The following is a 13,750-nucleotide window of genomic DNA, read 5'->3' on the forward strand; positions in this document are numbered from 1 at the left end:
AGTGTCAGCTATTTTCTTGATTCTACTTTGTAGTTCTGTCGTTTTTAGATAATTTAGTATAATTCTGCCCCTACCACACTTAATGATAAGCACGAAAAGAAACAAGACACCCTGCATAGGAGTTTTTGAAACGGAAAAATGATTGCAGTTTAATTCCAAATTTCAATAAATTTGAAGCATAAATTCGCGTAAACACAGCAGCATATACAGATATAACATGTATATACATCAAAATGTACAATATTAAATCTTTACAAAGCGTGGTTCTAACATAAGCGTGCTGTTCTGTACAAGCCTGGTGTTATACCGCTGACGAATCTAATGTGCGATCGTAAACTTGGTACAGGTCGGCATACGGAGGGGGCGGATAGGTTGGCAGTAGTGCACCGTCACTGTCGCTGCCCTTTCGGTCTCCTAGCAACGGCTGTAAACTTGGTTTCTCAGATCTCGCCGGTAGCACCACGTGACCGTTTGCCTGAGGGTTATTAGCTGCGTTCGAACAGTCTCCGTTCATGGCGTGCGCGGACGACGTCACCTGTTCCTCCGTCCCACCGGTACTCCCGCCCACGCTGTGTGTGGGGATGTACCCCCGGGTGATGATGGCCCTCCCGTCCCGTATCACCAGTCTGGCCACCCTCTCCGAGGACTCGTACGCAGGGCTCTCCGTGTACTCGTAGTCTATACTCCTCTGAGTAGCGCCTCCTTGGAACTTGTTGCGGAACCTTGAGTAGCGCACGGCGGCGGCGAAGATGATGATCCCGACGGAGACGAAAGCGATGATGACGATGGCTACAATGGCGCCGTTACTGAGCCCGTGTCCTCCGTGCGTGGCTTCTTCTTGATCAGGCGCACTCCACGTGGTGGGGAAGTTAGGACGTTGAACTTCACTTGCTGCTGGAAGAGAGAACGAAAACACGAAAATCATCAATGACAATGAATTTATGAAGTCACATGATTGATACCTTTCCGAAGTTGTTCGTCGGTATGCTCCAGGGCAGCAATCAGCCAATAGTTTCACAGAATACATCATGCCATTGGCGATTGAACACCAGTAGTGACCAGCAATACTTGGCGTGTTCTATATTCACCTACATACAAGAATCAAGGGAAAGAAACTTTTTCATTCAAAGAGTCGCTTTAGCAAGTAGCGTAAGGTCACAAACGACCTGTATGTAACAAAACTTGAGTTGAGTTTCAGGAACAACGAGAGAGACTACTAGACGTACATTATTCCTACTGAATCATGGATGACGGTACCTTGCGGCAGGTCCGTTCTGTTTCCCGGCGGGTCCTTCAGCCGGTCACAGTTCGTCTCGTGGTCCAGGTTAGACTCGTCACTAGAGTCACCTGCAGTGCAGATTAACAGTACATCAATGTATCAATGAACAGCAATATACACTTAACGACAATAGATAAATCTTTTCACTAACTTCCGAAGTGCAAAATAAGAGTATGTCAGTAGAGTTTTTAAAGGAAAGGACAAGGCATCCATCAGTCATTAAAAGACGAGCAGTCACTTGAAGCACCAATAAGAAAGATGAAAATAAATGATAAACTGATTCGAAGAAAGTGAAGGCTAACGCTTGACTCAGTAGGATACGCTCTTGGATACGTCTGTACTGATATGAAGTATTTCTAAGTTTGAGCATGGACTGGCGGAAGTTTAGATGAAACAAACGAGCGGATTAGCCTTCGGCTGTAATGTTGAAACAATACGCAAAGCTTTCTATGAATGACTACGTGAACAAACTAAGAGAAAATAGCTGTTTACCACAGTTGTTAATCCCGTCACATTCCAGTTCAGCATGGATACAGCGGCCGTTCGCACACTTAAACTGCGGCTGCATGAACCCCGGGCCGATGTGTTCCAGGGGACACAGTCCGAGACCTGCCGGAAAAACAACACAAAATAGCAGGTTATTTTGAAACATGTATGCAGTGAAAACCGAAAAACAAATTTTTGCGCATTTAATTGGTCCGCATATGTTTCTGACTACCAGAATCACGTCAAGTACACAATATGAGTTGATATTTAGATGTTGGAAAATGTTGTTCCAACTAAAAACCTGCCAGACGCTCAGACACCAAGAAGTGCACGGAAGAAAATGACAGAGACAGGAAGAACCCGGAAAAACAATCACACGGCACGAGATACTAGCCTCCGTTGCAGTCCTTTTCCCCGCAGCGTGTTTTTTTTTTTCAATTTTTTTTTGGGGGGGGGGGGGCGCCACGTATCTGCTTGGGATCCCGTATCCGCCGTGCCTCTGTGTCCGCTATAGACCCTGTGTCCGCTGCTGGGTCTATAGCGGACACAGAGGCACGGCGGATACGGGATCCCAAGCAGATACGTGGCGCCCCCCCCCCAAAAAAAAATTGAAAAAAAAAAACACGCTGCGGGGAAAAGGACTGCAACGGAGGCTAACGAGATACTGTGATTCTGTGCTTTGGGTGATTTTCGCTAGATGTCTCTATGCTTCGCCACATTTAACCATGTTCTCCACACAGACAACAGGGGGAACCTGCTGACAACTTGTTACTCGGACTGAGAAGCCTGAAATTCATTTTCCTGTACATGTAATAGCAAAGCAAGTGACAGTATTTTAGTTTGCAATGCCTACAAGTTTGGTATTTGGGTCAAGCTGTTGTAGCCTACTCCATATTGATTCCATGCTGTTAAGATCTCTTTCAGAAAGGAATTCGAAAATTCCTCAGGCGGCTTTCCTGTATCTATATATTGCACTAGTACAATGACAGATGGTTGTTTTGCCAAATTTAGCATTGCCCTTGACGTCCATTGTGCTCGCGTAACACATGCTGACGTAACTTGTCTGATTCTGACGTCACGGGGCACCCCGAATAGAGATTGAAGTGGTGCTCAGTAACGGTGAAGGATCTAATTGTCCCATTCATGGGAGAAATGGCTGAAAGATCGATTGATGTTTAAGCTGGACTGAGAGATTGAGCCTTGTGCGGCAAGAGGAGATACGGTTCAACATCCGTTCTTTATCAAGTTCCTCTTTCTGCTCTCCAACGGGATCAGTCTCAACGTCTGCTACCATGGAGTGCATTTTGTTCATTGCCGATACACACTGAACGTACACGTGGTCAAATACCTCGTGAAAAGCAATAGATCCGAGCATGACACACTGTTCAATCCATATGTCCAGTATTGACAGATCTAGGGTATCTTAAACAGAGGCATTAGAGGTCCATGATACGCAACATGATATAGTTTGGTACAGTTTTCAACATTTTCCTTTCTTTCTATCCCTCTCTTTGTTTCATTTTCTTCTTTTCCATCGCCCTTTTCTCAGTCTTTTTTTTTCAAGATATTAACGTTGCAGAGTAAAGGAGACTCGAAAACCAAGTAACGCTGTATCGTATTACATCGTATGATCTTCTCTGACAACCTTAATTGAACTGCAGCATGAATCGGTATTAGGTAACGACAACCGTTAGGGCAGCTTTAACCTATGGCTTTGACTCGATTTAGACATCACGTAATCTCAGAACAACGAACTTGTATAGTTTCTGAGCAGGATTGATTGTTAACAAGTGGCACAATCCAGGCGAAACCATTCTACCTCCATCCAGATCTCAGTCTTCTGGTCCGAGCTTTCACAGCCCTGACCGTCGACATTAACGTTGGCCGGGTATCGTATGTCACCATGAAATGATTGCTAAGAGTTTTGTTTATCCAATGTGAATTCATTTACTTTGAATCTTGCACAAGCCGTGTAAAACATAATGCATGCGAAGTATTCTTATCAGTTTTAGACACCCGCACATAAAGTACTCCATGGGCGATTCCTTCCCACCGAGTCGTAAGTCGTAACATCGTCCAGGGTAGCTTTATGCACTTTGACTCGATTTAGACATCACGTAATCTCAGAATAAGGAACTAGCAATCCAGGCGAAGCCGTTGTACCTCCATGCAGATTTCTCAGCTTTTCACAGCCCTGCCTCGACATTGACGCTGTCCGGGTGTCGTATGTCGCGTGCCACACGGCCCGTGCGCGACAACAACAGGACCCGGACACGGTGTGCTCAGGTGGGCCCTTGTCTGAGCCTCGGTTTCCTCCGGAAAGTGGGACCTCGCTTCAATTCTCACGGAGAGAAGTCAAGGGAGCAGGAAATTTAGGGGACGCTTTAAATGCCGGTATCTTTTGCGATGTAAGCAGATATCTTGTATTCTTAAGGGCCCCTTTGGCTACCAGGATACCGTATTTTAGATTCCATGGATGGTTTGCGAACCTGGCGTCACTTTCAAGTGTGTCGCGACAATCAATCTCCGCTCTATCATTCTGAGCTAAATCGTCCCGTAAATCCAGACATAACCCCCCACCCCCACCCCTCAGGGTTTCCCAGCTACTTTACGAAATGCGAAGGTCAAGTAACACGACGCCTTGCCCTACATTTCTAGCGTCCAAGGAGCTTGTGTGTAAAGCGGACTGGAGTGGGCATTGATCGTAGGCTTTTAATGAAAGGACCAGGTTGGAGTCGAGTACCGAACTCAAAGTGTTTACTACTTCTGTGTGTTATAATAAAGCACCCCATGTTAGGTACTCATGGGCACTGTCGGGCCATCGCGTGCGACAGGGGAATCCTAATGCGTGTGGGGAAGGGGCGGTCTTCCACGACTCACGGCACCTAACGGAGCGGAACAACAATACGAGACAACGCTAAAATACTTTTGTTATGTCTATCGCTGACAACGTCTTGTTTGTGGCGATCTACCTCAGAAACTTACAAAGGAAAACACGTGGAAGAGAGGGGACTCCACAGTGATAAATGGCGTTGTTGATTGCCACTCAGTTTCAAGGTCAAAACATCAGCTCTCGACATGCACGGTGGGCATGTCGTTAAACAGGCCCCGACCGACAGAGGTCATCGAAAAAAGCACCCGACTCCAGAGGAAGCGATTGTCGTCACGATAACGAGTGATGCAGACAGAGTTTCGAACTTTCACTTTCGAAGACGCTGACCTGCAAACGTTTGAGATAAAAACGACTGTGATGTATCGCACCGGTAGACAGAGGTTATCGGGAAAGTGATCTTTCTTTCACATCTGCACTGTGTGGGTTGCCAGACGACTTACGATAAGTGTTGCTGCATATCTCACGCATGTATAGTGTCTGGACATTTTTGTCATACTCGTAAGCGTCTTTCTTATATTAGTACCAGGAAGTGCTAGAAAAATGTCCGACGTCATCATCATTCCAGGGTGTTATGTCCGACGTGAATCATGATAAACAACATTTCATAAAAAAGGCCTGCTATTGCAACAGGTGTCCCCGTGAAATGATTGCTAATGGGTTTAAATCTCGCACAAGAAGAGTAAAGTGTAATACACGAGAAAATATTCCTATCAGTTTTAGATACGCTATACGACTTCTAGTAGAGTATCATGTTATGATACTCCTTGAGCGATTTCTTCCCATATCGACTTTGAGTCGTAACAAGACGGCTGCATGTGGCACGCACGTCTCGGACACCCGCTCACATCCGGACACCACACGCGAAAAGACGATGATGATACATCCCATGTGGTGCCCACGTTTTAAGTACCGTCAAATGAAAGTCAGCCGTCACGTTCAGATTTAGCTACAACAGGATGTACCCTAGCCCTGATCCGCGAAACAACCGCTAAATCTTTGATAGCGTCGAAGAAGAAAACTGTTACGAGGAAGTTTATTAAGGTATTTATCAACAACGCCTTGGGAGTTCACGAGCAAGTTCTTGACCGCCTTTTAACTCAGGCTGACGACTTTCTGAGACCTTCCATATGATCTAAGATGTCGATGAGGGGTACCTTTGGTTCCGCAACTCAAAGGGGTGGGTGTAATGTAGAGTATCGTGTTATTTTCATGTACAGTATATGGTTCTGCAGTTCAGTATTAAGGATTATTAAGGTTTATCATCGACAGAATGAATCCTGCACATTTCTAAATGAGAAATTCTCAATCACACAATCTTGCATTTCGATGTCTATTTTCCTTGTATTCCCCCCCCCCCTCAAGTTTCTCTCTTTCTCACTCAATCTGAGAATTTAATTACTCAACCTTTAACGTGGCCGGCTGTATTTGCTGTCATTTTAGTCTACGTGTACAGACGATACATGTTCTCCAACACCACAGGCAGCTTTCACAAATCTAAACGCTTAAAGAGCGGCTAGCATTTCCGAGAAGCTTGGAATACATCTGTATAATAACAGACGAGACCTTGTCAGCACGTGTTGTGACAACAAACCGACGTAACTTTATCTCAACCCCAAACAGGAGAACGCCTCTGTCAGGGAGTCGGACTGAGGGCGCCGTTGTTGTATTTTTTCCAGCTTTCTTATCATCAGTGCAAAGTGTTTCCAGTCTTCTCTGACATGTGAGCCCGACCGCTAGGACACTTAGACCTGTAACTCTTCTTCTTACTTATCTCAAACATCTCACAACTTAGTCTTAGCTCCAAAACTCTAGCGGTAGATGCGTTCTCACTGGCATATTGTTTCCAGGACAAGAGTTGTCAATTCTGTAGCTTATTTTTGAACGATTTTGTTCCTAGTCAGTACTTTGGCTCTAGGAGAGACGTCCTAGCAGTGAACGGGCCATTAGTTGAGACCCTATCGGCCGGATGCCTATCTGACAGACACGGCGCGTGCGCCTAGCGCCTCGTCCGTCATCACGACCGTTCCCAGGACTGTATTGAAGAATACTGCTCCCACAGGGAAGACTACGTCTTGTCGCTTTAAGACCTTTAAGACTCGACTTGTCTACACGTCGTGAACGTGATTGTTAAAGAAACAAAGTTAGAATCACTCAAACCGACAAGAATTTTATTCTATGGTCTACAGTAGAACACAGTGGAGTTATTTCACGTGGAAACCATTCAGATTTGTGAGATGGAAATAGCACAAGGATTAAGGTAGATGCCATATAGTAAGCGCGCAGTCAGTATCCTTTGAAATTGACCAAATTTGGGCATGGAGGTTTATTGCGAATGCATATTTGTTGGCAAGGTATTTGTTGACACGTTGGTACAGGTGTGACAATCCATTCGGTCGTCGATGCTATTTATTCCATGATATACAGATACCTTCTCAGTGTGATATTTGATTTGCTTACCTTCAATTGATCCAGAGAAGACTGTGTACATGATGAGGAAACCGGCGGGATTGTCCTCCAAGTTGTCCTTGTTAGGGTTGGAGAAAAACTCGATGCCGATGCTTTTTTCTGATGACGTAATCTCCGTCACCTCGTCGGCGTTCTCCGAGCAGAAGTCGACCAACATCGTGCCGGGCTCGTACACTTTCGTCCTCTCGTAAACCTTCAGTGTCTGGTAGGAGCAGTCCAGGGTGAGGTTGCTGAACTGTAGGTAGAAGGCGATAGCGCCCACGGGAGGGTTTAGCCGCAGCATGCAGCTCTGGCGGGCGGAGGAGGCTGTCTCCGGGGCGTACTGTATGAACCCGGCGTGATCCGCCTCCTCAAAGTGACCGGAGCCGCAGTATCTACTGAAGTCAACTGGAAAACAACAACAATAGGAAAACGTCGATAAAACAATATAATCTGTACTATAGGCGTGTATCTGTTAAGTATCTTTTTGGTAAATATACTACTTCACCTGTCGTTGCTAACACTTCACAAGAAAGCAACGAGAAAGAGAATGAAATGAAAATGACTATATCAAATGCTGGTCTTTAGACGCAGTCTTGAATATTCTAACACATTTTGCTTCAAATTTTTGCTCTGGTATTCCCGGAGCTCCGGAGAAAACGTTTAATCCATTGACATCTGGGTTTTCAACTTGACCTCAACTTGGTTTGTTGATACATGGTCGATGTCATGACCTATTGGCCAGGTCAAACCAATGAATCGAGAATTTGCGACGGTAGCTGCTCGACAAGGAGGGTATTTCTTTACATAAGCAGTCATTAACTAGACGTTAAAACTCGCTGACAAGACGATGTGTTGTACTCTATGACAGTTTGCACCTGTCCTGATCAGAAGTTAGCAATGTTAGAACGCTCAAGGTCACATATACACTAACAAGGTCGTATGTCCTTGTTCTTGTTGCAGAGACATTTTTTCAATGAGCAGTCAGAACGAGTACACAGTGAGTGGCACCTGTCGTGTAGCCATGGACATGGCGGGTGGCATTTTATCTCTTGTGAATTGTCATTGCACTTGTTGTTGCTAAAAAGCCATTGCCTGGTCTTAATCATTTGTTCTAAGTACATTGTACATATGGTTTAAAATCATGACTATTGCAGGGCAGTACAATTGGGCTTTCATTTTATGATGGTTCAGGCATATAATCACGGTACGAAGCATGACCGGTTATAGCTAGATCTGGCTTCACACAGTATATAGCTGCAGGCGACAAACGCGATGATTTGTCGTCTGCCTAATTACATCTCAATAAATTCCGACCACCTGAATAGTGCTGAACGCGCACAGTTCACTTCAGACAATTCATCACCTGAACACGTTATCCTCTAATTGAGCGAACACACCGCAATGCCCAGACCACCCGGTCCAATTTGTAAGGAGAAAATTGTTGCAAAGCTTACGGCGCCACGATCGTGACCTTTATCGATTTGGAGGGAAGATGTCTTATGGAATAACGAGAGACTTACGTGACTCTCTACTCTCGGCCCATCTTAGTTGGAGTGTTCATGGCTTTTGTTCTAATACTACATGGTTCTACATGTAGATGATGGACGTGCCGCGTGCGTACGATTGGGTTTATTTTCTTTTAAAAACCGACATCATTTCTAAATCATAACTTGCCTAAAGATTTCTAAAATACCAATCCTGAACATACAATGCAGTTGATATGACTGCTAGTACCATGAAAAAAATATCGGGCAATGGATAAAAGTAGACAACAAAATATCTGATACGATCGCCACTATAAGATCACTTGACCACACAATGAATACTTATTATAACACTTGTTGGAGCCGTCATTGTACATTTGGCACTTTGCGCAACAGATACTGTCGTTATGATACTATACTTGACTCTACTTTCTTCTCAGGCAATTTTCAGGTATGATACCAAATGTATTTACAGTTTTATTCCAATTGAAGTTCTCAAGGCTAGGAAGGTCATAACAATAATCAGAATGTGGCGGCCCACGAGAAATTATTTATTGTTCATCTCCATTTTTCTGTCCAGTGTGCGTCCCTATAGAGTTCGCCGTCTGTGCCTTTCTCCTGATGAAAGGTTGTATGTCAGCGGCAAGAATATTTATTTATGTAGACTTTCTGCTCACCCCGTTCAGATAGCGGTGTCTTTAAACACGGTCCTGTAGTATTATGATAGCCTTCATCGACTGATCCTAGCGACTGCTGGGCTTTGAGAGTGACAGTACATAGGGATTTTGTCGTGGATACAAGAGAAGCCACCACGTGGATTATTCCCTGAGAGAAAGGGGTTTTAGAGAAGCCTTGAAGATGTATTCCTCACACGGAATCCCCTGTTGTCTTGTGGACACAGCCCAGAGCAGCGTGACCGTCCCCGAAAACAGAATTATTTTTGTAGAGCGGAAAATGGTAGGTTAGCGCGGGGTTTGTCCACCTCACCCTCCTGATATCGCTGTTCACACAGCATAATGGCTTCGCTAACAACTGTCGTAAAACTGTAACTGTCGGAGTTACCGTGGCCTGATTTATGGCCGTCGGTTGTTGTGGACTACCTAACCACCCAGCGTGGCGAGGCTGCACGTACGAACCTTGGTGCCGAGCCCCGAGTGCAAATTTACTTTTGTACAAAATCATTGCGGTTGTACGCGGCGGGCGCCTGCTTTTATGTTCATCGACAACAACACCTTTCGGGTTCATTGTGAAGTTTTGGGGATATTAACGTACCTGTGTTATCAAGGGAGATCAAATCACAGATTATAAGTTTCACAGTACACCACCACTGCTCACGCCTTGTGCCAACGACCCACCAACAAGTGACCAAATAGTCCATGTGCTGAGGGTCTACTACACACACTGCAAACAAATTTACTTGTTTATCCTGTAACTCACTCAATATTAAGGCTGAGCTGTGATTTCAATCCGATTTCTTTACATAGTGGATCAGAATTAGAAACCATTGTGGCAAGAAACAAGGACGACTTATGTATTTTTCCTGGCAGGTGCATGCTTAAACTGGCTCCACCACCTTAGACGTAGTTTGTTCTGGCAAAGACACGGTGTTTCTAACTGTTACATGCAAAGTCGTCACATAAGGTCTTTTATGTAAGGCTCGTAGAGGGACATTCCTCTTGTAAGCTACATTTTCGGGGATAATGCCGGGGACAGGGAAGTGCTGTGCCCTGAACGACCGGTAAGAGCAAACACATGCACGGAGCGTAGCTTCCCATTCACCTCAATTCTGAGAAGCCAACTGGCGAGGACATTACATGATTCTTCAGCTAACCGTGCGTGTTTTGCTCGTCTGATGCAGGAACTGAAGTCGGAGGATCGTAACGTTGCGTACAGGTAGTGGAACACCTGTGTGGGGCGCATCACTGCCTTGCCTGCGGCTTGTGTGCGCCCTTTTGCCCTCCCCTCCAAACGACGATGTAAATTTCAGAATGAATCATGCCCTCGAGTGAAGATCACCAAAACAACGGAGTCCATACTAGCATCTAGTAATGGTACATGAGTACTTACTCGTTCCATAGTTGCTGAGTCCATGGGCGTCCGTTAGGTAGCACAGGGACAGCGCTAGGACCCATGTCCCCGGATATAGCACCATGGTGGGGCCCTTCCCTCGCCGTGTCCCTTGTTCCAAGTGAAGCGTGCGGTCACCCCGTGTTCACATTTAATCTGTACAAGCGGCACTTAGCCCGCAGTCAGGAACGGGTCGTAGGTGGGGAAACCATGGCAACGGTCCCTCCGTATGTACACACGACTGCCGACTCCACGTTTGCTGAAGGAGCGAAAACAAAAAGACGTAGAGAGGCCTTGGCTGACGCGCTCACGGAGGCGCATACACTTGTGACAGCTGTCGGCGGTAAGAAGAGGGATCCCGGCTGAACGCAATCTCAGTCCCTGCTCCCCGCCCGAAAACAAGTCTGCCTTCACGGCCAGCGGCTAGGCAAACACACAGGTGTAGTAACACACAGCGCCCGATTCAGGCGGACTCATGCATGACGCTCGCAGCACTTTTACAAGATAATTAAGCGTTCCCCAACAATGTGAGGTGGAGGGAGCACCAAATCAGCAAGGAGAGTATAATCAGCACAATGTCGTGTGCTCGTCGAGCGGTAATTTTTTCCTCTAACAGCGAGGCGTGCAATTTTTGAGATTAGAGCATGATTCTCGATGAGGATTCTTGGAAGCTGATTGGTCAGCACTTCAAAGTTGCTCTGACTTGCTGTCATCAGCGGGTCACGTCGGAAGAATAGCTTCCTCTCAGGCTCGGCGGCAAGTGAACAATGCACCTGTCGTCCCGGGCCCTGCCCGCACAGAGCCCGGACAAAATACAATGAACAAGAAAACACGGCGTCCAAAGGTCGTGCGCTCAGCGCTCGGTCTGCAAACACTCCCCGACATAATGGCAGTGCCGATAAGATCTCTAAAAGAGCAAACGGAACGAAAAGGGAAGTCTTATAAATAGCGAAGGGATTATAAAGCTATTACTCAAGACGTGAGAAAATTGGGACTACTTTTATTGGTGGGGCCTTGCACGAACACACCTGTTGCTTCAGAACTTAGTGCCTCGATGTAGCGTGTTAATTACGCGTAATTGTCACCCATTTCAAAGTTTTTATAGCATTTGCAGTGTATTTGTCCGTTCTTAGTAGATAGCAGTGTTTTGTTATGGATCAGTATAGAAGGCTTAGCTGCCTAACTACACGTGATTAAAAGGTTTGATGCTCATAAGGCGCTCGTAGGAGTTGAAGCAATTAAATACAAGTTGATAACTGTGCAACATATTTACGAGAATTGACCTTCGTCAGAGAGCGTGCAAACTTCGAAAAGGTGCGGTCTTACAGGTGTGAAACGAAGACACCAAAATATTGGTGAACATGATCTGTTCCACTGAAGTGCCAAAATTGGTGATCACGGAATCCACAGCGCCGCCCCATACAGATTTCATGTTAAGCACGTCTAAAACAGTGAAATGTTTCACCTGTCGTTACTCTGGACGAGCAAGCTTTGCCCTGGGTACAACCCAGGCTTTGTGGACTTTCCCTGCAATGTCATTTTCCTTAATGGTTATTGCGATGCCGAAGCCGATAACCTGTGTCGGAGAGGTGCGCAAAACTCGCCTCACGCGCCCATAGGGGAGCCACACAGGGCGCACAGTAATGACAGGGCGGCAAACTCCACATACATCACAGTCCGCGAGCGGATGTCATGTGGAACCAATGCATAAAGATGCCAAACAGGCGGAAGAAACAAATCTCAGACTTGCCAGGAGTTTAAGAGGGCTCCGTGTCACGATTAACGAGGCTCACGTCGTTGAGTGAAAACTCTTTTCTCAACAAAATAAATCGTTTGGAGTGCTGCTTGCCACACGATTTTCTCGATAGTGATCGGCCCCCAAAAGGAAGCCTCGATTCAAGGACGTCCTTCATGCCTGGAGTAATGAAAACGTTTTAGAACTCATCTTATCAAGACGCCCACCCGGCTGCTAGCCCGTCCCGCTGAAGAAAAACACGAAAAGCAGGGTCGCATTAAGGCACCGGCTTATGTCAATTCTGTAATTTTCTCATTACAGAATGACAGAGGGGAAGATATAGTCAGGACACTGAATACTCGGTCTTTAGATAGCTCTAAAAATGCAAAACTCTTGATGTAGCCAAGGGAAGTAGAATCGTAAAACTCCTCTAGACATTGTATATCTACGGCATGTATCACTTTGTGACACTCGCAGAGTCTGCATATCTAATAGTCTAGCCATCATATTATTTCACAGACGCCTTGCGGGGCCTGGAGAGAAATACTAACAATGTAACAATGGCATTTGATCCATTCTAACCACAAAGAAAAATCAGTGACTAAATAGCAAATGATCTGCCCTGTTGTCAAGGCCTTATCAACCTCAGTATCACAGGACCAACAGTGGAGTGTCCTCGGACCAACACGCCCTCCCAATTAACAGCCATTTCCTGATTAGCTTTTTCTGAGACAATTCGCGTCGACATGTGTACAGAGACAATACAGATAAGGATTCTCCTTGTGATGGTCATTGTTTTAATTCTCCATTGTCGCTACTTTAAGGCTGCGTGAGTGCGTTATGAAAGGCGGTGTTGTTCGCAGGGCAGTGGAGTTGTTGTTGTTCTGCTCCGCTTGCTAGACTAGCACTTGTCTCCTGTACTCCTAACACTGCATTCTTGACCTCTTAATGCTTAAGAAAGACATCGGCGTGTTTTTCTGTTTTCACACGCCTCTCTATGGTCCATCCGTGCTGCACAACCATTGTTCATGTTAATGGCTTCATGACCAAAGTGTGCTTGTCCTTTTCTAGAAGAAGCCTTTGGTCGTCTTTGTTCTACCGCGGCGTCGCTGATACCATTCATAAGTTCTCCTGCACTTAAGTATATTTTTCTGACCGTTGTCAACTTTGTCCCATTTCTTACTATTGTCATTTCTAATTCATCAATGATCCTAACTTTAATTCTACTTGCATCAGGTTCCACAAAAATCAACATTACGTGTACATATGCCCCTTTATCTTATAGTGCAGCCCCAATCTTCTCTCCATCTGTCCTTACTTTAGGCATATTCATTTTAACTATTTCTCAAGTCTTGAAT

The 13,750-nt window shown here is 45.5% G+C and overlaps 1 protein-coding gene across 2 annotated transcripts; it reads right to left on the reverse strand.

Annotated features, from left to right (window-relative positions):
• Positions 1-118: 118 nt before the first annotated feature.
• On the reverse strand, positions 119-11,474 carry LOC136435068 (uncharacterized). 2 transcript variants are annotated; one of them, XM_066428257.1, is made up of 5 exons: positions 10,658-11,474; positions 7,116-7,511; positions 1,772-1,888; positions 1,258-1,347; positions 119-894 (listed from the first exon to the last, which is right to left on the reverse strand). In XM_066428257.1, the coding sequence occupies exons 1-5, from the start codon at positions 10,740-10,742 to the stop codon at positions 302-304; spliced, it is 1,281 nt and encodes a 426-aa protein (XP_066284354.1). In that variant the 5' UTR covers positions 10,743-11,474; the 3' UTR covers positions 119-301. The 2 variants fall into 2 exon arrangements, with proteins under 2 accessions (XP_066284354.1, XP_066284355.1); XM_066428258.1 differs by having other exon boundaries at positions 119-891; positions 10,658-11,473.
• Between the last annotated feature and the right edge of the window lie 2,276 nt (positions 11,475-13,750).

Source organism: Branchiostoma lanceolatum, chromosome 5, assembly GCF_035083965.1.
Source record: "Branchiostoma lanceolatum isolate klBraLanc5 chromosome 5, klBraLanc5.hap2, whole genome shotgun sequence".
In the NCBI taxonomy this organism is placed as follows: Eukaryota; Metazoa; Chordata; class Leptocardii; order Amphioxiformes; family Branchiostomatidae; genus Branchiostoma; species Branchiostoma lanceolatum.